The 24,480-nt window shown below is 42.3% G+C and overlaps 1 protein-coding gene across 4 annotated transcripts in view; it reads left to right on the top strand.

Moving 5' to 3' along the window:
• Nucleotides 1-7,321: 7,321 nt before the first annotated feature.
• The window catches only part of DPH6 (diphthamine biosynthesis 6), a 232,469-nt gene continuing 215,310 nt past the window's right edge, over nucleotides 7,322-24,480 (top strand). For all 4 annotated transcript variants that reach the window (XM_028721664.2, XM_028721671.2, XM_028721651.2 and 1 more), the window contains exons 1-3: nucleotides 7,322-7,502; nucleotides 11,023-11,117; nucleotides 12,384-12,577. In XM_028721664.2, coding sequence (XP_028577497.2) covers nucleotides 7,480-7,502; nucleotides 11,023-11,117; nucleotides 12,384-12,577 — 312 coding nt within the window. In that variant the 5' untranslated portion in view covers nucleotides 7,322-7,479. The remainder of the gene's footprint in view (nucleotides 7,503-11,022; nucleotides 11,118-12,383; nucleotides 12,578-24,480) is intronic.

Here is a 24,480-nt window from a genome sequence, read left to right as displayed (position 1 = left end):
TTCCATTCAAGTGATAAAATTGCTTTGTGAAAGCCACTTCCTGCATGTTAAAATCTCAATGAAAAATGATTGTTTTCTAAAATCTTTCTCGTAATTTGAGTCACATTAGCTTCCAATTCTTAACACATGAGGAACTGTTTGTCCACAAAATTTATGAGGTGTCTTGGGTCAGTAGCGTTCCTCTTGCAAATAGTTCACGGCATCCTTGTTTGAACCCATTGACTCAAGTGAGTTAAAGGGTTGTTATTTTATTTTATAATTTTATGCACCACTTTTCATGAAAAAAGCAAAAGCAAAAGTTAGCTGGGTGAATTACCAGAAAGCACTTACCTGTGCACAGAATGAGATAGCGTCTTCCCTTCCAGCTACACCCTCTTTTGCAATACCAAAGCTAACTCCAAATATTCCTGCAATTCTCAGAAACAGCTCTACAGAGCGCATAAAAGGCTGCATTGGGGAGAGTGTGTGTAGTTTGCTTGGAAAACATACGTAACCCTTCAGATCCCAGTCTATCATAGCAAACCCATAACTGATCACATACCAATTCGTTAGTAGGCAGAATTTATCTTCCTGCAGGAAAGAGCTCCATTTTGTAACACATAAGGTAGAGTCTGTGGCACATCGCTGCACTATGCTAGCTTGGTTTATTTTATACTAACTGGCTTCTCAGTGCTCATCATCCTGACCTGTACCTATAGGCTCACATGCTTCCTTGTTAATGCTGTTGATAGTATTCTTGAGACACCATACACTGAAAGCACTTTAACAGTCACGACTTTGCCCAAAGAATCCTAGGAACTATAGCTTGCTAAGGGTGCTGAGAATTGTTAAAAGACCCCGCAGAGAGCTATGATTCCCAACATCCTTAACCAGCTACAGTTCCCAGGATTCTTTGGGGGAAGCCATGACTGTTAAAGTGGTATTACCGTGCTCTGAATGCATGATATGGATAGGGCCTTGACCTGTGCCACTATTTTCTCTTTAGCTCCAGAACCAACACGCCCCACCACTAATATCCTAAATTCAACCATAGATATTCATGGGTTACACACGGCACTGTTCCAGTTGTGAAAAAAATATATATCAGTACAGTGGTACCTCAGGTTACATACACTTCAGGTTACATACGCTTCAGGTTACAGACTCCGCTAACCCAGAAATAGTGCTTCAGGTTAAGAACTTTGCTTCAGGATAAGAACAGAAATTGTGCTCCGGCGGCGCGGCGGCAGCGAGAGGCCCCATTAGCTAAAGTGGTGTTTCAGGTTAAGAACAGTTTCAGGTTAAGAACGGACCTCCAGAACGAATTAAGTACTTAACCCGAGGTACCACTGTAGCTGGTATCTTCTTCTTAACTTAGAATCACAGCAGAGTGTGGAGCGATGACATGAGTATTCCTAAGCTTGAGCAGAGAAGAGTCAGCCTCTAAGGAAGTAAAATAAAATAAAGCAAAACCATGTCACAAAATCACATGTGCATTCATTTTTTTCCAACACTAGCAGCATATTGACATCTATCTGTCTTGGGAGACAATGAAGGAGTGTGCCTTTGTGGTTGTGCGTGAAGTCAAAACATGGAGAGTTACAATGCCTGCTGTGGCTCTAGAGAGTCGGGGCAAGAACACAGCCCTGTTTCACAACCTTCTTTATAGTGAAGGTGTCCAAGGATGAGCCGTTATACTGGATGGTGCTGTGCATGTTCTTGTGGAAGGATCATCTTGTGAAGCTGAGGTGGGCATCTAACCTGGCTGAGCAGTCTGAGTCCTTTTCAGCTGACAAGGTCAAAGACCATCATCTGATCTATGAAGGTGATGTACAGAGGGCACCTCTGCTCTTGGCAGGTCTCCTGAAGCTGGTGCAATGAGAAAATCATGTCAGCTGTGGACCCCAAGCTCTAAAGCCGCATTAACTCGGGATAGACCTTGTCAGCGAGTGACTGTACTATCAAATACATGACTTTTGACATTCATATAAATACATACTCTATTGGATCAGAGTACTGGTCCACTGTATATTGTCTGCTGCGGGAGTGGGAAACCTGTGGCCCTCCAAATGCTCTACAACCCCCATCATCTCTGATCGTTGGCTATGTTGACTGGGACTGATGGGAGTTGGAGACCTCTGGAGGGCCATGTGCTCCCTATCCCTGGTCCACCTTGATTGGCAACAGCAAACCAAGATCTCAAAAGGCTGTTCTTTTTAAGGTCTTCTACTCTAGATCTTTCAACAGGAAATACCAGGGACTGGAGCTTGGACCATCTTCATGCAAACCATGTACTCTACCACTGAGCCATGGGCTCGTTCTCTATGCAGATTCTTAACTGCAAACATCCAGGCCACAAATGGAGGGTTTCCCTTGAGCAAAGGGAGACCAATAACAACTGTACATCTGTTGCATTAAAATATTGTCAGAAAGGCTTTGCCTATCCAGCAAGCTCTGGCATTGCTCGACAAAATGTTTCCAAGGTTATTTCTTCTAACCACTCCATTCTGTCACTTTCAGGTCATACCTGTCAGGGCAAAGAGTAAATCAAGTCTAAGTTGTATGTCTTCAGTTTCTTCTGTTCTATTAAGATACTGAAAAATGACGGGCAGATTACAGCTAAAAATAAATGTGAAAGGATGTATAAGAGAATGCAACCAAACTAGAAGACAGAAAATAACTTCTGTATTAGGTACTATTTTAGGCAATAATATTAATAGCAGAGCCTCCAAGGAAGGAAAACAACACTTTTTTGTTTTTAGTTTTGCTGAAACTAATGTTGCTAAGGAAGAATATGTTGCAAAAATACTGATCTGTCAAAACCTGCATTACAAAGCCTTTATAAAATAACCACTTTTATGGACTTCCAAAGAGGATCACAAATAACTTGTTTACAATATTCTTTTTAGGCTTGTCCCACGCTGTTCTAATCATGTTAGCCCATCAGGTTTAAAATATTTGTCCTTGTTTGTAGACTATCATAAATAAAAATACCCGTGTAGTGCTTCTCCATTAAATCAAGTCAGAGACATTAATACATTTTTCCAAACAATTGTGTGGATGATTGCAGCTCAAATAACAACTCAGTTTCAATTTTTAAGTGTTTTTAAAACAAGTGTCACATTTTTACGGTGTTTCTGAGTGGGTGATTATTTCCCATCAGCAGGCTTTACTAAGCATTTTATGTCTGAAACTTCTACATATCCTCTGGACTTAGTGCTTTAATTAAGAGCATGCCTGCATTGCTTCTTTTCACAGCTATAATAGCAAAAGTTACAATCCTTCCCTCTGGACAATCACGAGCTTTCATAGTATGCAATCTGATTTGGATCATCCACTTTATTTGGAAGATCCTAAGAATTATGGGAATAATCCTGATTATTATATGAATATTTGTATTTTTATAATAACTACCACCACTGTTATTTCCATTTCTTATCTGCTATGCTTTATACTAAAAAAAAACAGTCTTGATGTGACCTGCAGTATAAAATACAAACAGTATTATCTATATTTATATATGAATTAAGAACAGGAAACCAGCAATGTTTCAATCCAATTCAAAAAGCAATATCAACCCCCCCTGAAAAAAATACATTTAGCATAAACAGGACAAGCCCAACCCAATCTAAATGCCCAGCAGAATGTAAGAATGGTAAGTATAAAATGTGTGTGGGGAAAGGAAAGCCCTTTGGTGCCAGGCATAATAATAATAATAATAATAATAATAATAATAATAATAATAATAATAATTTATTACTTATACCCCATCCATCTGGCCAGGCCTCCCCAGCCACTCTGGGCAGCTTCCAATAAAATATTAAAATACAGTAATGCATCGAACATTAAAAGCTTCCATCTGAATGACTGCAGGTTTCACACTCAGGCAACCAAATACTAGCTCTTAAGAAGGCATTCTTCCACAGTGCCAGTCCTCTAATCTGCACATTTCTGTCACCCTACATTTCTTATCCAGTGCCCCCGCCCCCGGGCATCAAAGTTTGTGTTTCGGTTTTCTTCTTCCTGTCTGCACAACACATTGGTCCATAGTAGTTTATCATGCTCAGAATTGACCTTCAAATGTTGGGTTGTTCAGGTTGCACAGTTCTCCAAACACAGTGGTATCTCAACTTACGGACGCGATCCGTTCCAGGGTGCCGTTCGTACCCCAAAAAGTCCATAAGTAGAGTGCTGCTTCTGCGTGTGCATGTGCTGCAATAGAGCACGTCTGCGCATGCGCAAAGTGTGCAGAATGCTTCTGCACGTGCGGCGAAACCCGGAAGTATACACTTCCGGGTTTGCCGCGTTCGCAACCCGAAAATCCGCAACATGAACCTAACGCAACTAGAGGTATGACTGTACTTTAAAACGATCCAAAGGCTTGCAGCCAGATTTATTCTGATGTAAATCCATTCATTAAAAATCATTTTACTGGATTTACTCCCCAATAAAAATGGAGTGTCTTGCAGGCAATACAAACCACATTAGCATCACATGGAAGACATAGCAGCTGTATTTTGGATACTTTTGTATTTTGGTGGTGAAGGACATAGGAGGGAATTAAGTGTGATGTCACAAATTCACCAAAATGCATACAGGCCATCTTTCTCTGCAGCTCCTTTGGAGAAGAGGCATTTGGGGAGATCTCTCCTAGGCAAGCTAATTCCAGGCTATTCACCTCCTCTCACTTGGCTACAAAAACTATAGCAGGACGTATATGTCACACAACTACAATTACAATCAAAGCACAGTTATCTATGGACTAGTCCAGGGGTCTGCAACCTTTAAGACAAAAAGAGCCACTTGGACCCGTTTCCGAAGGAAAAAAAACTGGGAGCGGCAAAACTCGTCATTATAAAAATAACTTTTTTGTCACTTTTTTTTATTATTTTTGTTTGACCCCTCAGAATTACTCCTCCTCATAGAAATAAACGTTAAATTAACAAGTTACCTTTTTGTGTGTGTGTGTGTGTGTTCTTCACTCCCCTTCAAAACAGTGACCAGCGTACATGCCCTTTACAATGTAGCGGGCGGGCGGGCGGGAAGGTGACGTCAGGACGGTGCGTGACTAATGCACGCACCGCCCCCATATGACGTCACAGCCAGTACAGCGCCCGCCACAGTGGGGAGTGTCGGGGCGCACAATGCGCCTCCTCCCCTCGCTAGTATCCGCCCCGGAGCCGCGGCAAAGGTGTAAAAGAGCCACATGCGGCTCCGGAGCCGCGGGTTGCAGACCCCTGGACTAGTCTAAACTTCAGGGGGTTTGAAATGACCCTTAGTGATCCTGTCCAACTCCATGATTCTAAGTACGGCTTCAAATCTAGCTCTCTTCCTCTGACAACCAGAAGTGCCTAAAACTTTTATACTTATGTACACATTAGATACAGTGGTAACTCGGTTTTCTAACGTTTCCGTTGACGAACGTTTCGGAAATTGAACATCGTAAACCTGGAAGTACATGGTTCTGTTTTTGAACACACCTCAGAAGTCGAACATGCCACGCGGCTTCCGCTGAGTGCAAGATCCTGAGGCCTAGCTGTCGGCTATTGAGTTTCAGTTTTTGAACGTTTCAGAACTCGAACGGTCTTCCGGAACAGATTACGTTCGAAAACTGAGGTACCACTGTACTTGTTTTCTCCCCTGCCTGGCAATTTCCTATTGCATAAAGTAGCAGGGAGCCTAACTAGAGCTAGAGCCATTAAAACTGTGCAATGAGTAATATAGCATTTATTTATTTATATTAAAAGGGGGTTACGTAATGGGTGTTAGGTGCTTAATTAGTGTTTATGTTGAAAGACTGTGTATCAGACTTTTGAGAACATAATCAAGATCCATGTGTACTGAAATGTGTGGACCTACTTCTGAACACCAGCAATAAGCATGTGAAGAGTTAACCTAGGTAAATGTCCTAAGTGTGTACAAGTCTTTAATCCTAGTCAAAGTGTTGATGAAGTCAGATGAACTCCTTTGCTAGGTGATGCCAGAGGATGGGGATTAACCACTAGTATTTCAAATGAACTGACCATTTGAATGCAAATGAATACCAGGTACCATGAGAGAGTACCAGGAAGATTTTATGTGCCTGAAACACCAAGATGGGCAGTAGAGCAAAAAGGATGCTGGTAATGCTGCTCTAAGGACAAGCTGGCGCGTTTTGGGGTGCTGCTGCTGTGTGCCCCTCCAATGAAGACTAAAGGCAGTATATGTGTGTAAAATAAAGCATATACCATTAAAGTAGTAGCCTCCATTGTGCCTACTTTCTCCAAAGGAACACAGACCCTGGGTAAAGGTAAAGGGACCCCTGACCATTAGGTCTAGTCGTGGCCGACTCTGGGGTTGTGGCACTCATCTCGCTTTACTGGCTGAGGGAGCCGGCGTACAGCTTCCGGGTCATGTGGCCAGCATGACTAAGCCACTTTTGGCGAACCAGAGCAGCGCACAGAAACGCCATTTACCTTCCCGCCGGAGTGGTACCTATAGATCTACTTGCATTTTGACGTGCTTTCGAACTGCTAGGTTGGCTTGGAATTCCCCTGGACTCTTGCTACTGCTTGGAATAGAGTAGGGCAGAGGGTGTGTGTTTGTGTGTGCTGTTGCCCCCCCCCCCCCATCCACAAATGTTATTGAAAAGCATTGAAATTGCCCTGTAATGTCCTCTTTATGGGGTCATTTCCTAAAAAAAACAACCCAACAACTTTGCCTGCCCACCCCCAAAAATTTCCTGGCTACGCCCATGAGGCTTGCTCCCAACCTTTCTAACAGTATGTTTAGGTTTGGGCTATAAACCTCCAACACTTGCTCACCTAATGTTTTACTAAATGAAAAAGGGGGGTTTTGGCGTTCAAGCCTGGCTGTAACGTAGAAGTTCCCTTCATTTCATAATCTACACACTGACTGGCTCTGGCTGCTCGACGACGGAAATGCGCCCGGCACATGCTCAGAGGCACTCTTTTTATTCCTTCCCACGCTCTGGGTCTGAAACCTGGCATGCAAATCCCAGAGCGGAGCGTGCCACAGTCGAAGGACTGCCGTGCGAGAACTGGCAAAAGCGCTTCTAAATCACGCAGCAGCTAGGCAGCAGTCGCACACGTGCGCTCAGGCTTGCCCTCACTACAAACCGCCTCAGTGCCAGCTCATAGCTGTCCGACGCTGTGCCTGAAATTTAGCCTCCACACAACCCGTCCGCTCATATGACGGCAGGGCGGGCTCTTGCAGTTTGTCGCCTGCGGACCGACTTCATGCTGCCAAAGGGACGGAGGGAATGTCTCATCACGGCTGCGAAAGGCGATTGTTTTGTTCAGGCAGCTCGGGGACAGACTCAGGCGGGAGGGACTTCCCGGGGAAGGAAGGAAGCATCAGACAGCAGCAGCAGCCCGAGAGCAACGTGGGTTGGAAGAGGCAGTGTGTGTGTTGGTGTGTTTGCGCCTAGTTGGTGGCTTGCACTCTTAACCCCGGGCGCTCTTCGCATGCACTTAAATCCAGCCCAGGGTGTTGTGCAACATGAAAGTAGTGGCTTTAATCAGGTAAAAAAGAACTGTGTGTGTGTGTGAGGGCTGCCCCCCCAATGGACTAATATTTGCACTGCAAGGTTTCTGCATAAGAGAGAAGTGCTGGAGCCCCATATAGCGCGGGGGTGGCTGGCGGAGTGAAGTAAGGGGGCAAGCAAAGATCAGCCTCGGATCAGTTTTCCCTCCTGCCACCACCTTTCTGTTTGTAATCAGCAATTTCCTTTCTACCCCCTCTCAGTCCGTCTGACCTCACGCTTCCTGCTTTGCTTTGCTCTCTCCGGAGTCGACTGGCTGATTTAAAACCGTGCAGCATTTGCGGGTCATCTCTGCAGTATATGCGCCTTGGGGTTTTGTTTTTTGCTTCCCCTTTCAGCCCTGTGCATAGTGGGGCAAGGACAACTTTTTCTATGCCTGTGTGGTTTAATATAGAAGGTGCTGAGATTTTCTTATAGCCATCTGTTTGATCTTGCACAATGTCCTAAGGACAATAAGAAGAGCATGCAGGATCAGGTCATTTGGTCCCTCCAGTCCAGCTCACAGTGGCCACCCAGATGTCCACCTCACCCCTTGCTACCTGTGGGTAGGGTTGGGAAGCCGTGGGCTAAGTTTATGCTATGTCCTACACCATATCTTTAAAGCACATTTGAAACACACTCTTTCCCTCAAAAAATCCTGGGCACTGTAGTTTACCACTCACAAGAGTTACTATTCCTAACAACCCTTAAAAAGTTACAGTGTCCAGAATACTTTGAAGGAAATAGTGTCTTTTGAATGTGTTTTAAGGGTATAGTGTGAACAAAGCGTGGCAACATTTACAAAGGGAAAGAGATGGAGCTGGCCTTGGAAACACTTGCAGGGATTTGTTCTCAAACTTGAAGAAACTGAGCTATTTCTAAATGTATCGGGTGTTTTGTGCCTTCCTGAACCTTGTAAACCTCGGAATGGGCTTTCTCAGCTCACAAGTTAGTAGTGCTTTGCCCTCCTGCCGAGTTACCACAGACCTGGGGACCACTTACCACAAACACACACACACACACACACACACACACACACACGTACATTTTCTCCCTGACTCATGTCCACCATACTGTCTGTACACCTTAATCACCAGCTTGAGGTAAATGGGCCTGCGGGTGCCCGCCATTTCATTCATCTGTTAGTGAAGGTGGCTATCAACACTTTGCAGAATTTTGCACTTTGGCTGCAAAATTCCTGCTCTAGCTGCTGTCCTGCAGTCTCATAGGATGCATATACGTCTGCTTCCTTCAGTTTGAGAAGTAAGCTAAAATATTGGAAGTTTTGCATGTGTAAACATATTAAAAGGCCAAGGGAAGCAGTTGCCCATTGTCAGCTTACTCAGGCATTTGAAGGCCAGGAGTCCCAAGGAGGGCCTTGTTACATAGTTTGATTTGCTTGAAGGGGTTTCATGTACAAACCACCTGCGTTTCATATTAGGTAGTAATTTTCTTCTGCAACTTGACTCCTCCCTCTTGCGGAATTTCTCTGGGGGTACATTGATGCCATGTTTCATACAAATGAACAAACCCTTGAAATGGGACATAAGGACAGATTGACACCTTCAGTAAATAGTGGTGATTTAGGGCTTTTGTGGGAAAGTGGGTTTGTGTTCTGTATTTATTGATAAAGTGGGTTACTTGTGTGTAATTGAGAAGGTTTCCAGCAGGAAAATACAGTGGTACCTCGGGTTACATACGCTTCAGGTTACAGACTCCGCTAACCCAGAAGCAGTACCTCGGGTTAAGAACTTTGCTTCAGGACGAGAACAGAAACCGTGTTCTGGTGGCGTGGCGGCAACGGGAGGCCCCATTAGCTAAAGTGGTGCTTCAGGTTAAGAACAGTTTCAGGTTAAGAACGGACCTCCAGAACGAATTAAGTTCTTAACCCAAGGTACCACTGTATTGGGATGTCAAAAATGAACCCTGCTGCTTCCAACCCAAAGCCATCTCTGGCTGTGGGTGGCACAAGCAGATATACCAGAGTAGCATGCTGGCAATGCTCTGACCAGGGACTGGGTAGTAGTGGTTAATATGGTTGACTGAAGGAAGCCATCTTAGCAGCAACATGTAGCCCAGCTCAGGTACCCAGGGAGATGGTAGAACAAAATCTGTGACTTTTTAAAAAATATATATACATTATTTCTGCAGTATATGCACTTAGATCAGGGGTAGTCAACCTTTTTATACCTACCGCCCACTAGTGCATCTTTCTTGATGGTAAAATTTCCTTACCTCCCACCAGTGCCATAGAACCCCCTACCGGCCCACCTAGAATCCTGAAATGCCCACTAGTGGGCGTTAGGGACCAGGTTGACAACCCCTGACTTAGACAGTAAATCTACAATCCTGTGAACTGCTGTTTGTGTTAATAACCTGCTCTTGAATTCAGTGGGACCAATCCTATACTTCCTTGCTTAGGTGTAAATCCATTCAACTCAATGGGACATACTTCTGAATAGACATGTACAGGACTGTGCTTTAAGTATATTTGTATAGTTTTCTTTTTTGGGGGTTTGCACTTTAGATGTGCTTACTTTTCTTTAAAGAGCACAGCCATATTAATGCTGTGAGAAGTAATAGCAAATGGAGCATCTTTTCTTAAAGCCAGGGAAATTACCTGTAAAGAATCAAGCATTTGTGCATCACAAGTACTTTGGTATTTAGTAGCTTTCATTCCATCTAATGTCCTTAGCAGCTAAATTGTCTCTGATGGCAGTCTTGCACCCACACAACGTTGTTTTGCATTTGAGATTCACCCTATGTGAAGTCACTGAAAACGGGGGTTTAAGTGCTTTTAAAGCCTGTTGCTTTGCTTGCAGTAAATTATCTTATGCTCAAGGTTTGTTTTTAATAACTTCACTCAAGCAGAATGGCACAACGCTGGCTCATTTTTGTATAAAGCTCAAGTCTGCAAAATCTGAGACATTTTATTCTTCATACCAATCTTACTCTTTTCTATGCACATTTTTCACACTAGCAATTACAGACCCAATTGGGCATTGAGTCAGAAAAATGTAAAATGCGTATTTGTGCACAGAGGCAAGCTTGTGACCTGGCTGCAGAGTATATATATTTTTTTAAGGATCCATGTAGGTTTAGCCCAGATAATTATCATTATAAGCCCAAGAGTCCCTATGTTGAAAACACTGGTTGGGATCCAAAGTTCTGTGATGCTCTTCTGTGCAATTGGAACTTTGATCTCCCCATTTATTCTGTGTGGAAATCATTGGGCACAGGGAGCCTTGTGTGAAGTTAAAGAAATGAGGCCTCCCCTACATGTGTAGAACACTACCTGGATATCAAGTGTGTATTCAGCAAGTGACAGATTGGAGTGTAAATACTTAAAATCCAAATTATATACGTGCTACTTTTAACTTTTTTAAGGATTTCTGAAAAGTGGTCATTTTTTAAAAAAATCCCCTGGTTGACATTTTCTCATCTGTATATTTTATCATTTTGAAATGACTGTTGAAATCATTACAGAGCTGTGTTTATACAACTGATTCTTTTTATTCCAGTGGTGGGAAAGACAGCTGTTACAATATGATGCATTGTGTTGCTGCTGGACACCAGATTGTTGCCTTAGCCAATCTTAGACCTGCTGAAAACAAAGGTGAGAATTTCACATTCCCTCAAACTCTGCCACCCTACTCACTGTGCTGGAGGATTAGTGTTGAATCTCTACCGGTAGATCTCTGAGTGATTTGCACTAGATCAGCAATGATTTCTAGCAAATAATGATTTTGCTGCTGACCTAAATTATTCTGAGCTTGGCATACCCAGGAGTTGCAATTTTTTGTGGAAGGACTATCAGCTCTGTTCAGTTCTGATACACAAAATGAATTTCTGGGCTTGCAATTCTCTAATTCTAAATCCTTCTTCAGGAATTCTTCAAAGTTATAATGCACAAAAAAGGGAGTGGGGATGAGGGGCCTAGCTCTGATCCTTGTTGCCATTCTGGGTTGTCTTCCATGAGTTGGAGGCTGGGAGTATCTCTTGACTTCTTTTAAGACAGGTTTGCTGTAGTCTTATTTTATTCTATTACTGGATAATGGGTTATTTTATGGAGTTGTCATTTTCAGCTTTTTAGGGCTTTGGCTTTTTAAAGAATTGCATGGATTAGACCTAACAACACAAAGTAGAAGCTGATTGCTCTGTGTATGCATATAGATTTGATGTACTTTAGTGTACTTTACTATTTATGTCGCAACATTTATCTACCATTTGACGGTAATAAAACATCAAAAGTGATTTATAACATCTCAAAGCTGCTATGTGAGAGATACAGATGATTGTTTACAAAGCCAGTTTTGTTTTGTGTTGTTATTACATGGTTGTTTCTGCCCCTGTGACATTATCACTTTTATTTCCTGTTGGGAGAGTGGTGGAACTACGTAAGTAGCAACCCACAAAACATGAAACTGCTGTTCCAATGGTGACTTGGGGGGCAAAACACTTGTTGGAAAGTTGCACAAAGCTGGAGAATAAAGTAATTCCCATCCATGTACAAAAGTGGTCAGGTTGATTCATCCATAACTTCATCTGTACGAAACATTTAAAGCATTATTATAATGTTTTAAACAGTCATGGCTCCCCCCCAAAGAATTCTGGGAACTGTAGTTTTTTTTTTTAGTGTGATGAGAATTTTAGTTCTGTGAGGGAAACAGGGGCCTCCTAACAGCTCTCAGCACCCTTTACAAACTACAGTTCCCAGGATTCTTTGGGGCAAGTCTTGACTGATTGAAATAGTATAATACTGCTTTAAATGTATAGTGCAGATGGGTTCTATTTGAAACAAAACTGGGGGCAGGCTCTTCTTCCTTATTAGTACATATTGTAAACATTAGCTAATACAGCTTTACTTTTGTCTGTCTTCCAGAAGGGACTGATGAGCTGGACAGCTACATGTATCAAACGGTGGGGCACCATGCAATAGAGTTATATGCAGAAGCCATGGGCTTGCCACTTTATCGCCGCACTATTAAGGGCACCAGTGTGGAAACTGGCAAAGTATATACCAGATGTGAAGGTGATGAGGTTGAAGATCTTTATAAACTTCTGAAACTTGTTAAGGTAGGTTGTGTGAGAATTCTTCTTCTTAAAGCTAAAAATAATAAAAAAAATGTTCAATATAGTTAGACTGTAGGCCCGAGGCCTGTAGTCACCATTTCCTGTATTCCTCTATATATATTTTGCTCTACATGCCGTTTCCTATAGAGAATAAACTTAGATGAAATGGGTCTTAATTTATAGCTTATTCTGCACTTTATTGTTGCTTCCTGACTTCAGGCTAAAGACCCCATTATAGTAGTAAAACTGATTTATGCTAAGAAGTACAAAAGAGAAACATAAGAAGAATTGTATGCTCCTTGTGATTCAATGTCTTCCAGGTTTTACACTGCTGATATATTATGTTTTGTTGCTTCCAATTTCTTAGGTTTCGTATCTTTTGTTTCTGTGCTCAACTGTAGGGAACACGTCTTCTCCGGGAATAAGCCAATGAATTTTAAAGCAAAATCAAAGAGGAAGGAATTTATTATTTATATTGTGTTCCTTACTCGGAGCCTTACATAGTACTTTTTCAATTGCAGTTTTGTTATTGGTGATATTCTGAATTATTAGTGGCATTTTCACCTAGGTTTTTTTTAAGTAGCAAACGTAAATAGAATATATTGGCCTTGTTTGAATGTTACAATAGCCATGGTCTATTGTTACAGGAGTGAGCGACATCAAACCTTGGGCTCATGCACTCCCTACTCCGGTGCCATGAAAAGGAGCTAGGAAGCTGTTGCTTCCATTCTAGACTCTACTAGCTGAAATGAAATGCTAATGCAGGGATGAGGAACACGTAACCCAGCTCCTACCATCCCCAACCATCATGGCCAGTGGCAATGGACAATGGGAGCTGTAGTCACACAACATCTGGAAAACCACAGGTTCCCACACCTTTGTTTTAACGCCCAAACGGTGGTTAGCCTTAAGTTACTATGGTTGGTTGGGGCAAGTTAGCTTCCTGTCAGTCTTTATAAAACTCGGCAGGTTTTTATAAAACTGGCTTTTTTTCAACTAACCAGCAAAGCTCCTAGAAAAATGGGGTTTCCTACTAACCTAATGGAGAGAGCATGTCTCTGAGCAGATAACTTGGCACCTTCCAATCTCTGCATGGGGAAGCTATGCTGACATGTGAAACAAAAATAAAATTATTTTCTTCAAATAAAAACATCCTGAAGGTCCCAGGCCACAGAGAGGTTAGGCTGGCCTCAACTAGAGCCAGGGCTTTCTCGGCTACGGCTCCAATCTGGTGGCACGCTCTGTCACAAGAGACTAGGGCCCTGCGGGACTTGACATCTTTCCGCAGGGCCTGCAAGACAGAGCTGTTCCACCAGGCCTTTGGTCAGGGCGCAGCCTGACTCCCTCCTTTGGCAATCTGCACAGAATTTTTGCTTAATGGTTGCCATCAATTTGATTTTAATTAATTTTTATAATGAAATGTTTTTAGAATGTTGCATTATTTTATTGTTGTTAGCCGCCCTGAGCCCGGCTTCAGCTGGGGAGGGTGGGATATAAATAAATTTTATTATTATTATTATTATTATTATTAGTGGTGTAAAATTCTGCCTCCTGAGACTTTTGAGGCCACAGTCATTACTGCACTGGTGGTGGTACAGCAGAGGATGAATTCCAAGCAGGATGCTGCTTGTTGTTGCTCTGTAAGATAAATTCTGCTACTTTGTAGAAAATCTTCTATTGGTCAGAATAATAGTAATCCTTGTGTTTCTAAACTTGGATTTCCTTTGCAGGACAATAGCTTGTTTGAGCTCCACTCAGCTAAGAAAAATCAGTGATGGGTCTCAGCAGAATATTTTTAGTGTGCCCACAAGTTCAAGGAAATACAGTGTATGATAAGGATTTCTGCTTGCACAATGGGACTTTCCTCTCCCTCCTATGCATTCCCTGTGTCTTCCCTGAATCTTCTCCAGAGGGTTGGGGAAATCCCTAGAAGAACAGACTTTCTAAGGGGAAGTGGGGGGAATAGAGGGGGGAAACATTCTGTAGTGCAGGCTGGAATCCTTGCGCTGATGGAATGTTCACTTAGCCCTAGGTTGGATTCCACAGATCCTAGTCAAACCATAAAATAATTGGTTCCAATAGGGGCCTGAAAAAGAAATTTGAATTGATTCTTAGTGTGAAAGGGAAAAGCTTGCAGTAGTTCTGAGGAAGTGGCTTTCAAACTGCTTTTGGTAGCCTTGGTCTTTATTAGGGTTCTTCAGTAAGGAGATCAGTGGTGAATAAACTTAGGAAGACTGCTTGGCCATCAGTACCAGTCTTCCTCTGCAATGTGCAGGTGTAGGACAGGGTTGCATGTATCCTTTGGTGAACTTTCAGGTCGCTTGGGAGCAAAGGTGAGGTCTAGTAGGCCTGTACAATGTTCCATCTGAATCGACAGAAGTTTCATGGCAGAAGATCAATGGGGAAAGGGTTCATTGAATAAGCAAGTTTTAAAAATTACTGCCCTTAGAGTAGGACATCAATTTCAAACTCTTCTCCAGGAGGATCAAGTTCTGTGTGACCAGTAACTCAGAAATCTTTGCAGTAATCCAATAGACTAGTGGTCCCCAAACATTTTAACTCCATGGACCACTTGAAAATTGCTGAGGATCATGGAGGACCACCTAACAAAAAATTCTGCCCATTGTAGCAGTTGTACTGTGCAGTGCTAGATGCAATTTTTAACTGTCTTTTTATTGCTTCTTTCATTTCTTATATTTTGTATTTTATTGTATATTAGGATCGCAACTTGTGTGCATTTGACACATTCAATCACAGCGTTATGTGCCAGGTGGCCTGGTAGCTGATATCACACAGATTAAAGTCATACAAGGCAGATAGCTTAAAAGCTCTTTCTGTGGCAGACTGGGTTACGGGAGACTCTCTCATGGTCTCTGGAGGCCTTCATGAGATCTCAGAAGGTAAAATTGATAGTGCAGGAGCAGTTCCAGTGGGTTGTTTTGACTATACAGTCATACCTCGAGTTACAGGCGCTTCGGGTTGCGCGATTTCGGGTTGCGCACCTCACCGAACCTGGAAGTACCAGAACTGGTTACTTCTGGGTTTCGGCGCTTGCACATGTGCAGAAGCGCTAAATCACACTTTGCGCATGCGCAGAAGCGCCGAATCGCGACCCGCGTGTGCACACACGCGGTGCTGCGGGTTGCGAACGCTGCAGGTTGCGGACGTGCTTCCTGCGCGGATCATGTTCACAACCCGGGCGTCCACTGTACATGATTTCAGCTGTACATGCCAGAATGCAATGACAGGAGCGAGCCAGTGGTAAAATCACACTGAGCAAGTTGGAGTAGCAAAAACAGGATCAGCATAGGAATGTCAGGCCTAATAAGCAAAGCAACTCATCTCTGGCAGGTCTTGCCCCAATGAAGCAGTTTCTGAAACTAAAGGTCCCTGCCTCCCCACAGCTGCCTTAGTCCCTGCCTCTCTAGGGTTTTCCCCAAGCAATCTGAGCCTCACCTTCTTGAAGATAACTTCCCCTTTGCTCTGCTCATACCTTTCCTGGTTCTGGGAGACCAGGTGGGAGGGGAAATTGTCGCAGCAGGAGGGGGAGACACCTGTGCCTTTTCACCAGCCAAACTTCTGCCTCTTGGCCTTCCTCCTCTCCTTCAACTTCTGCCTCTGGTTCTTCTCTCCCCCCTCCCTAAGCCCTGTTACCTCTCCAGCTTCCAACACCTCCTCTTAGTCGTCTCCCTCTGACCACTCATCATCGTCCCACCACCAATCCCCTGGCTCCGACCTTCTTCCCTTGGGGGTTTCCCAGCTGGTTCCTCCCACCGTTTCTCTGTGTCCAATCACACCATGACACATACCCCCCCCCCCCAGGACACGATCATACTATTTTAGAATTTTAATGCCATAGAATTCAAATTATAATACAATATAAGCTGCAATAGAAATACGGTTAAAATTCAGTATGGTTATTTAATGTGATGCATGTGCCATCTCCGATCTTCAACCACAAATCCACAGATACACCATGAAGCACCTGACTGAAGTTCATAGACTTCAGTATGAGAACCCCTAACATAGACTTAACATGACAAGGTCCATCAGTGTTATTTTTAAGAGTTAGGACTTGAGTGTCTGCCATAGTGCATCTCCACTTCCTTTTTCTTCTCCCTTGTGGCCAGGAAGAGTCTTCTGCTTAGTCTAACTTTCCACTTAGTGTTGGTGTACAAATCAGAAATCCTGGTTTAAAAACAGATGTTCATTGATAAACCAGTCATACTCAAACCTGGCATATTTAACCATTGTTTGATTTAAACTAGGCTCTCTGCTTTGTCTTCTTCTTTGGTGATCACTCTTAGCTGAGTAAGATTGTCTTCCATGAACACGGTCTTAACAGTGAGTCCGTAAGTGACTGTTGAGACCAATTCTGGATCCACATGTCCTTCCACAGTGGGGACATAGGTTTCCGGGTGGGAGTTGATCATGGTGAGGGTTTGCCAAGCGTGCCTTCCTCTTAGCACACTTTTCCCTTTGTCCTGAGTTTGAGCATCTTCAACATCCATGACACCTTTGGTAAAGGCTGTTCTCCAATTGGAGCGCTTGCAGGCCAGTGTTTCCCAGTTGTCTGTATACTACAATTTTTAAGATTTGCCTCTTGAGTCTTTAAAACTCTTGTTGACCACTCTCACTACACTTTCCATTACGCTTACCATTTTTAAGTTCAGAATAGAGTAGTTGCTTTGGAAGACGGTAATCAGTCATGTGAACAACATGACCAGTCCAATGAAGTTGATGTTGAAGAATCATTGCTTCGACACTGGTGATCTCTGCTTCTTCTAGTACACTGGCATTAGTTCGCCTGTCTTCCCAAGTGATGCGTACAATTTTTTGGAGACATGGTTGATGGAATCCTTCAAGGAGTTGGAGATGGCATTTATAAGTGGTCCCTGTTTTACACGCGTACAGTAATGTTGATAGTGCAATGGCTTTGTAGACAAGCATTTTTGTTTCCCTGCAAATGTCCCGGTCCTCAAACACTGCACTTCAGTTGGGAGAAAGCTGCACTTGCAGAGCTCAGGCGATGCTGGATTCTGGCATCAATGTCAGCCCTTGTGGAAAGATAACTGCCCAGGTAGGAAAAGTGATTGACACTTTCCAATGTTACACCATTGAGTTGGATTTGTGGTGCTGCAGAGGGGTTGTTTTGTGCTTGTTGGTGCAGCACTTTGGTTTTTTGGATGTTGAGCAATAGGCCAGGCTTTTCATAAGCTTCTGTGAAGATATTTAGGATGGTTTAGAGGTCATCCTCTGAGTGGGCACACACTACGTTGTCATCAGCATACTGAAGCTCTATGGAAGTTGCAGAGAACCTTAGCAAAGTAAGGTAAGGTTCTCTGCTTTGTATTTAATGCTGAGCCCAGTTTCTTTGAAAGAGAAGGTTAAAACAGGAATGGGATGGAGAAGCACATGAGTTTAACACATCTTTTGCCCTCGTGGATGCCTCTGTATGTAGTCCTCAAGCATTAGAGCTTTGCTCAAGCACAGCTAATATTTCATTGCCTGACCAGTTTGGCTCTCGTTGGCAAGATTCTGCTTCTACTAGTAGAAAACTTTTATAACTCTTTTTTGTTATTGTTTACTCTGCTTTTTTGTGTTGAGGCACCTGTCTCTCTGCAGTGCTAGTGTAGCACCACAATTGTGGAAATACACAGCAACCATAGTTCTTGGTATATTCGTTTTAACTTCCTCAATGCAAAGCACATCTTAGGATCAAGTTGTAAGAAGTGTAAAAGAGAACGTGTTATTGATAGATTTAATTAAATGATTAGTGACAGGACAAAGTTTCTTTTTCATTTTTCTCCAGACAGCATGGACTGAATACTTTGCTATTATCTTGAGAATAACAGTCAGTTATGACATAAATTAATGCTAATGTTATATCTTGACAACTTCTGCTTTGGAAGTTTGTGCAAGATATTTATAACTATGGTTGAAAGAGATGTTATCAAGTTGTCTTGGACTAAATAAGTGAGGTTGTTGGTTTTTTTGCTCTGAACAGATATTAATTTCACTTCAAGAAAATTTCAAGATATAAATATATGGAATCAATTGCATTAATGATAGACATTCCATAACTGTGCTTTTACAGCTGAATTCATTTAAAACAGTTCTAAAACTGTACTTGAAATCTTGCATATGCCAATAAATAATTGGGTAATTTATAGGAAAGAAGAATGTAGGAGTTATTCATGTTAGGTTTTTTATTCGCATGGGAAAAGGATGAAGGCCATGATCCAGTTCTTGCTGTGGATAACTAGTTGCATTTATTAACTGGCGACAGGGGATGAGGATATATGTACCCCAGTGTACCTCAGAAGATACCTGTGTGTTTAATCTCCCATTTCTGGTTTGGGGCATGGGTATTTTTGTAAACTGTAATACATTTTTGAGTGTTTGTCACAAAAGGGCAATGTAATATACTGGAATCAAATTAAATCTTTTGAAGGCATACACAAGGACACACTGAACGTTGTTTAACCTCCCTGAGATACAATCCCTCTTTAATTTTGGTGATTGTACATCTATATTCTGTTTATTTTGTTGAAATAGTAATAATTTTTAAAGAATTATTAAAAGAAAAGAGGGATGTAAAGTTTTTAGAAGTAGCATTATTTTGACATCCCTTTGAAAACAAAATCAGTTACTGAAGTAGGGCTCTTTCAGACATCATCATTATGGCTAGCTAAACCATGGCTTAGCTGGCAAGGAACGAAAGTGTACTGGTTCTGGTTAGCTTAAACTATAGTCTCCTGTTGTGGATTTGCTCAGGGTTTGAAACTGTAATTGATACATCGGGCTAATGCTTTTTGCAGTAGCCAAACATCTATAATATTAGAAAAGGTGGTTTATTTCCATGAAATAATGCTTTGATATAATGCAGACTAGTTCTTTTTTGAGTTGTGCAGCACATATTGAACTGTATATAGTAATTGGAGCTAGTGAAGAGAATATGTTTTAATGGCTGTGCTTCTGAATAAGACATCTTACAATTTCAATATTTTGTGTACTGGAAAATAATCTCCCAAAGTACTGCTATTTGTTTAGAATGCCTTCCAGTAAAACTGCCAGGTTAGCATACAGTCCGAATTGGGGCGGTCATTGTAGTGCCCTCCATATGTTGGATTATAGCGCCCATTATCTCTGACCGTTTGCTATGCTGGCTGGGGCTGATGGGAGCTGGGAGTCCAGCAACATCTGGAGAGCATCATTTTGGCTGCCCTTGGGGTAAATCAACAGTTACAGTAGAAGCTTTAAAAAAGCAACCAGTAAAAACCAGTAAATCCACCCAAACACCACTGAAACCTGTTATAAAACATGCAGGGGAAATCTTTTAAATGTCTTTGCCCTTTCCTGAATAGATACAGGCAAGAACATTTGACAGCCAGTAGATTCTCTGGGGAGGGCACCATGATTAAAAAGGTCCACTGACTGCCAATTAGTTTCTAGGCCTAATTCAAAATGCTGGTTTTGACTTACAAAGCCTTAAACAGCCCAAGACCACAATACCACAAGGACTGCCTTGTTCTCGTTTTGCATTGTGATATGTGGTATACAAATTTTCCACACAAACGCACACATATTGGCATCACCATGGTGTGTGTAAATGTTGGTCCTGGACATAGTCTAGGGCAGGGATGGCCTACTGGATGTTGTTGGACCCCAACTCCTATCAGCTTCTGTCTGTGGCAAAAGCTTATGTGAGTTTAAAAGAATATGCATTTTTGTGATTTCTGTGTTTTCAATGTTTTTCTTCTCCTCTTGCAAATATGCATCATTATAATTGTCAGTACTGTATTAATAGGTAAGCAATTTGCTTCTGGGTGCTGCTATGTAAGATAAGGTTAATTGTTAGTGTTACCAAGATCTCCATTATGATCTGTTGGTATTGCTGGTTCTCTTCAGGCATCCCATACAAGTGATGGAGAATAGAGGGAACAAGTGTGTTAGCTCTATGTCATCTGCCTCGGTTTCCTTTTCCGTCACTTTCCCACCCAGAGTTCTAAAATACAGTGGTGCCTCGCAAGACGAAATTAATCCGTTCCGCGAGTCTCTTCGTCTTGCGGTTTTTTCGTCTTGCGAAGCACGGCTATTAGCGGCTTAGCGGCTATTAATGGCTTAGCGGCTATTAACGGCTTAGCGGCTTTAAGAAAAAGGAAACAAACTCGCAAGAAGCAAGCCCATAGGGAAATTCGTCTTGCGGAACGACTCAAAAAACAGAAAACCCTTTCGTCTAGCGAGTTTTTCGTCTTGCGAGGCATTTGTCTTGCGGGGCACCACTGTACAGTGGTACCTCAGGTTACATACGCTTCAGGTTACAGACTCCGCTAACCCAGAAATAGTGCTTCAGGTTAAGAACTTTGCTTCTGGATGAGAACAGAAATCGTGCTTCAGTGGTGCAGCGGCAGCAGGAGGCCCCATTAGCTAAAGTGGTGCTTCAGGTTAAGAACAGTTTCAGGTTAAGAACGGACCTCCTGAACGAATTAAGTACTTAATCCGAGGTACCACTGTATACTGGTTGCCGCCACAAATGCACAACGCCCACCCATGGCAAACAGTGTCCTTCCACAAGTTGGAAGGTAGTGGCACTAAGTGTTTATTTCCCCCTAAATGGAACACCTGAAGAGTGTTTTTCTTCTTATCTGACCGATGAATAATGACACGGTCACGTAATTTTGTTCTGCTTCTTAGATTGAGCAAGAATGGGGACTTCCATTTTGCACCAGCCCGGATAGTGAATCTTTTAAAGCAGTGCCTTCTGTCATTCACCCCAAGGGCTTAAAACAGGTCCAGGCTTTCTAAATAATTATTTAAGTTCAGTTTGTGCTGTGAACTGTAGGGAGTCATACATGTGGGATTCCCAAATGCATGACTGGCTGGGGGCGGAGGAGAACGAAGTTTCATATTTATAGACCCTTCTGCCAATATGGTACCCTACAGATATTGCAAGACTGATCACTGGCAATGCTGGATGGGCTGGTGAGAGCTGTAGTCCCAACAACATCTGGACGGCAGCATTTTTGTTATTTTGGTTATTTCAGCTCTAATGAGTCTGTGTGTAGGAGAAAACCCTGCAATTTATTATTTTGTTCCATTCAGTGTATGTCTTCTGCAAATACTCTGCACAAATACCCCCTGCCTTTTTGCCTGTTTATACGTTATCTGTCAGAGAAACCAGGACATAACCAACACGTGCATTAGGTATTAAACTTTTAATGTGTTTTCTCAACCTATAAAACCGTTTATACAACTCACGACTTGTCATATAGGTATGGAAAAAATACACCTGGTGTTGCCAATAGAACACTTTCTCCTTTCAGCTGTCATTACTCTAATAGACGTCTACCACGGTAATACTGAATAATGAGTTTTAAATTTTTGAAAGATTTATTTGAATCCCTTTATAAGGTTTTTTTTTTTAACTTCTAACTTTTTCCATACTTGCAGCATTCTTTTGAGTTCAGTGAGAGTGCCATGTGGGGAGACACTGCAGGGCTAATACCTTAAAGGGAAAAGAGAATACTCTTTTTCAGGCATTGCTAAGAGGGCCTTAAATGCTAGTCAAGACCTTGCTGAAATTGCTGGTGTTGCAGAGATGGATGAAAAGCTGGACTTTGGGGTCTAAAGCTCTCCGGCTCATGGGAGGAACATTTGGAAAGCTGAACGTGTCTTTTCCTGCATTACATTTTACTTGTAATTAGTATCTATCCCTAATAACTTAGATCTTTGGGAGAATCTATGTTTGTGGTCCCCCATGGTTCAGATGCATGCCTGAACCAATCCTCTGGAATGCCCTTCCTTGCTAAAATTCAGGTGCTTGACAAAGTCTTTCCTATTTCAGTAGGCATTTTAAGCTGGCTTCTCTCTGTCTCTCTCTCTCTGAGGAATTTAAATTTTTATTACTGTCTGCATAGTTAATTTTTTTATGCACACTGCTTAGAAATTCTGAATAGTAAGATGTGTACAAATACCTGGAATGAATAAATTGTTTGGATTTTTTTTATGAATTCATTGTTAGCCACTTTTGAGTAGAAAAGTGGGATGTACTTATTTTTATAAAAACTTTTCAGCCATTTGAGAATTATTGTCTCCTTTTTTTCCTTTCATGAATATTGGATGATCATATGACTGTTCATATAAAATGCGTTAAGGGGGAAATATTCGTATTTAAATACTAGGACATCTTCCCAGTTGGTCATGATTTCATCCATATGTTGCCAAGGAATGCAAATTTTACAGGAAAATGTGAAACCCGATGAAGGGGGAAAGGGAGAAGTTCTGCATCCTATCCTTGTTGCTGAATTTGACGTAGGCGCATGCATACCAAGGGCTAAAAAATAAGTAAAAATCTAGTATGGTTTACATATGGATTAGGATTAATGAAAGTTTTGGGCTTTTTTTTTTTAAAGCTTTGGCTTCGATGGAGTTGTAGTAAATCATTTACTATGTCTCCACATTCAAGATTGGGCTACATGGTAAGGGCATTCTGTAAAGGCCTTTTTTAATTGTTCTCTGTAGCAGCTATTACCCCATGGTAAGCTGTTTTGCTGATTTTTCTATAGTCGATTTGGGGATGACTCTCCCACAATCTTAGGTAGGGTCCCACCCTGATATTCAGGGAGGTGGTGGGCGCTGATGATTGCAGGGGGAGAAGAGCGATGGGAAGATCAATTGCTCTATCATGTTTTCCATTCATGCGATGTTGGATACAGCCCATTATATGGTTAAAAATAACACCCAGCCCGATAATTTGTAAGTCAGACCTTGCTGTAATTTATAGACCAAAACTGATTTGTGTTATGAATACACATAACCTTCTCTCTCTCTTTTTCTAAATACTGCACCCATGATTTTTGTTTCGTTTGCTTTTGCAGAGAAACCTGACCTTTTAAATGCAAGTGGCTCAATCCTAATTGACAGCACCGTGTATACAATTTTGCCAGTTCAACTTTTTGTTATCAGAGTTTAGAAAGCGGAGTCATCTCGGAGAAAATCAAGAATATTTACTGATAGCACGACAGGCTCCAGGATCCTTGGCAACTTCGATGTCTTGCCGCCCTGAGCGTTAAAACCGTTCAGGTGGCGTAATGCTCTTTGTTTCCGCTTTTCACCTTGAAGGTTCACAGCTGGCAACACTGTGCTTAAAAACTATACATTGCATAGGCAAAAATAGACAGCTCTATTTGTCCCCAAGGATCTTGCAACCAGAAAAGGAGGAAGCAACAGAAGGAGGGAAGGGACAAATGAAGCCAGTGCAGTTGTGTGTCCTTAAAAGCTGGTTGCATCTGGGGGTGATGCTAAGGTAGGGGTCAGCAAACGTTTTCAGCAGGGGGCCGGTCCACTGTCCCTCAGACCTTGTGGGGGGCCGGACTATATTTTGGAAAAAAATATATGAATGAATTCCTATGCCCCACAAATAACCCAGAGATGCATTTTAAATAAAAGCACACATTCTACTCATGTAAAAACACCAGGCAGGCCCCACAAATAATCCCCAGATGCATTTTAAATAAAAGGACACATTCTACTCATGTAAAAACACGCTGATTCCCGGACGGTCCGCGGGCCGGATTTTGAAGGCAATTGGGCCGGATCTGGCCCCCGGCCTTAGTTTGCCTACCCGGATAAGCCAAAGGCCATGCAGAAAAGGTGGCTTCTGGGAAGGGTTTAGAAGAGGTGACCTTTGCTGATGGAATGCTTTCCCAAGTTAAAAGGGTTTATCATCAAACAGTTTCCAAAACACGATTAAGTCTCGCAAGTATACTGACTTAAAAAGTAGGTTGTATTGAAAGCCATGCAAGATATGTTTTAACATAAAATTTCAGCAGGTGGGCAATAGGGTCTGCTGGGTGGTTTCTTACCATGAGCAATATGCAGCACTATGTAAACAGCATTTTTAG

This window comes from Podarcis muralis, chromosome 1, assembly GCF_964188315.1.
Source record: "Podarcis muralis chromosome 1, rPodMur119.hap1.1, whole genome shotgun sequence".
Taxonomy (NCBI): Eukaryota; Metazoa; Chordata; class Lepidosauria; order Squamata; family Lacertidae; genus Podarcis; species Podarcis muralis.
This window is presented reverse-complemented; position numbering and strand designations above follow the sequence as displayed.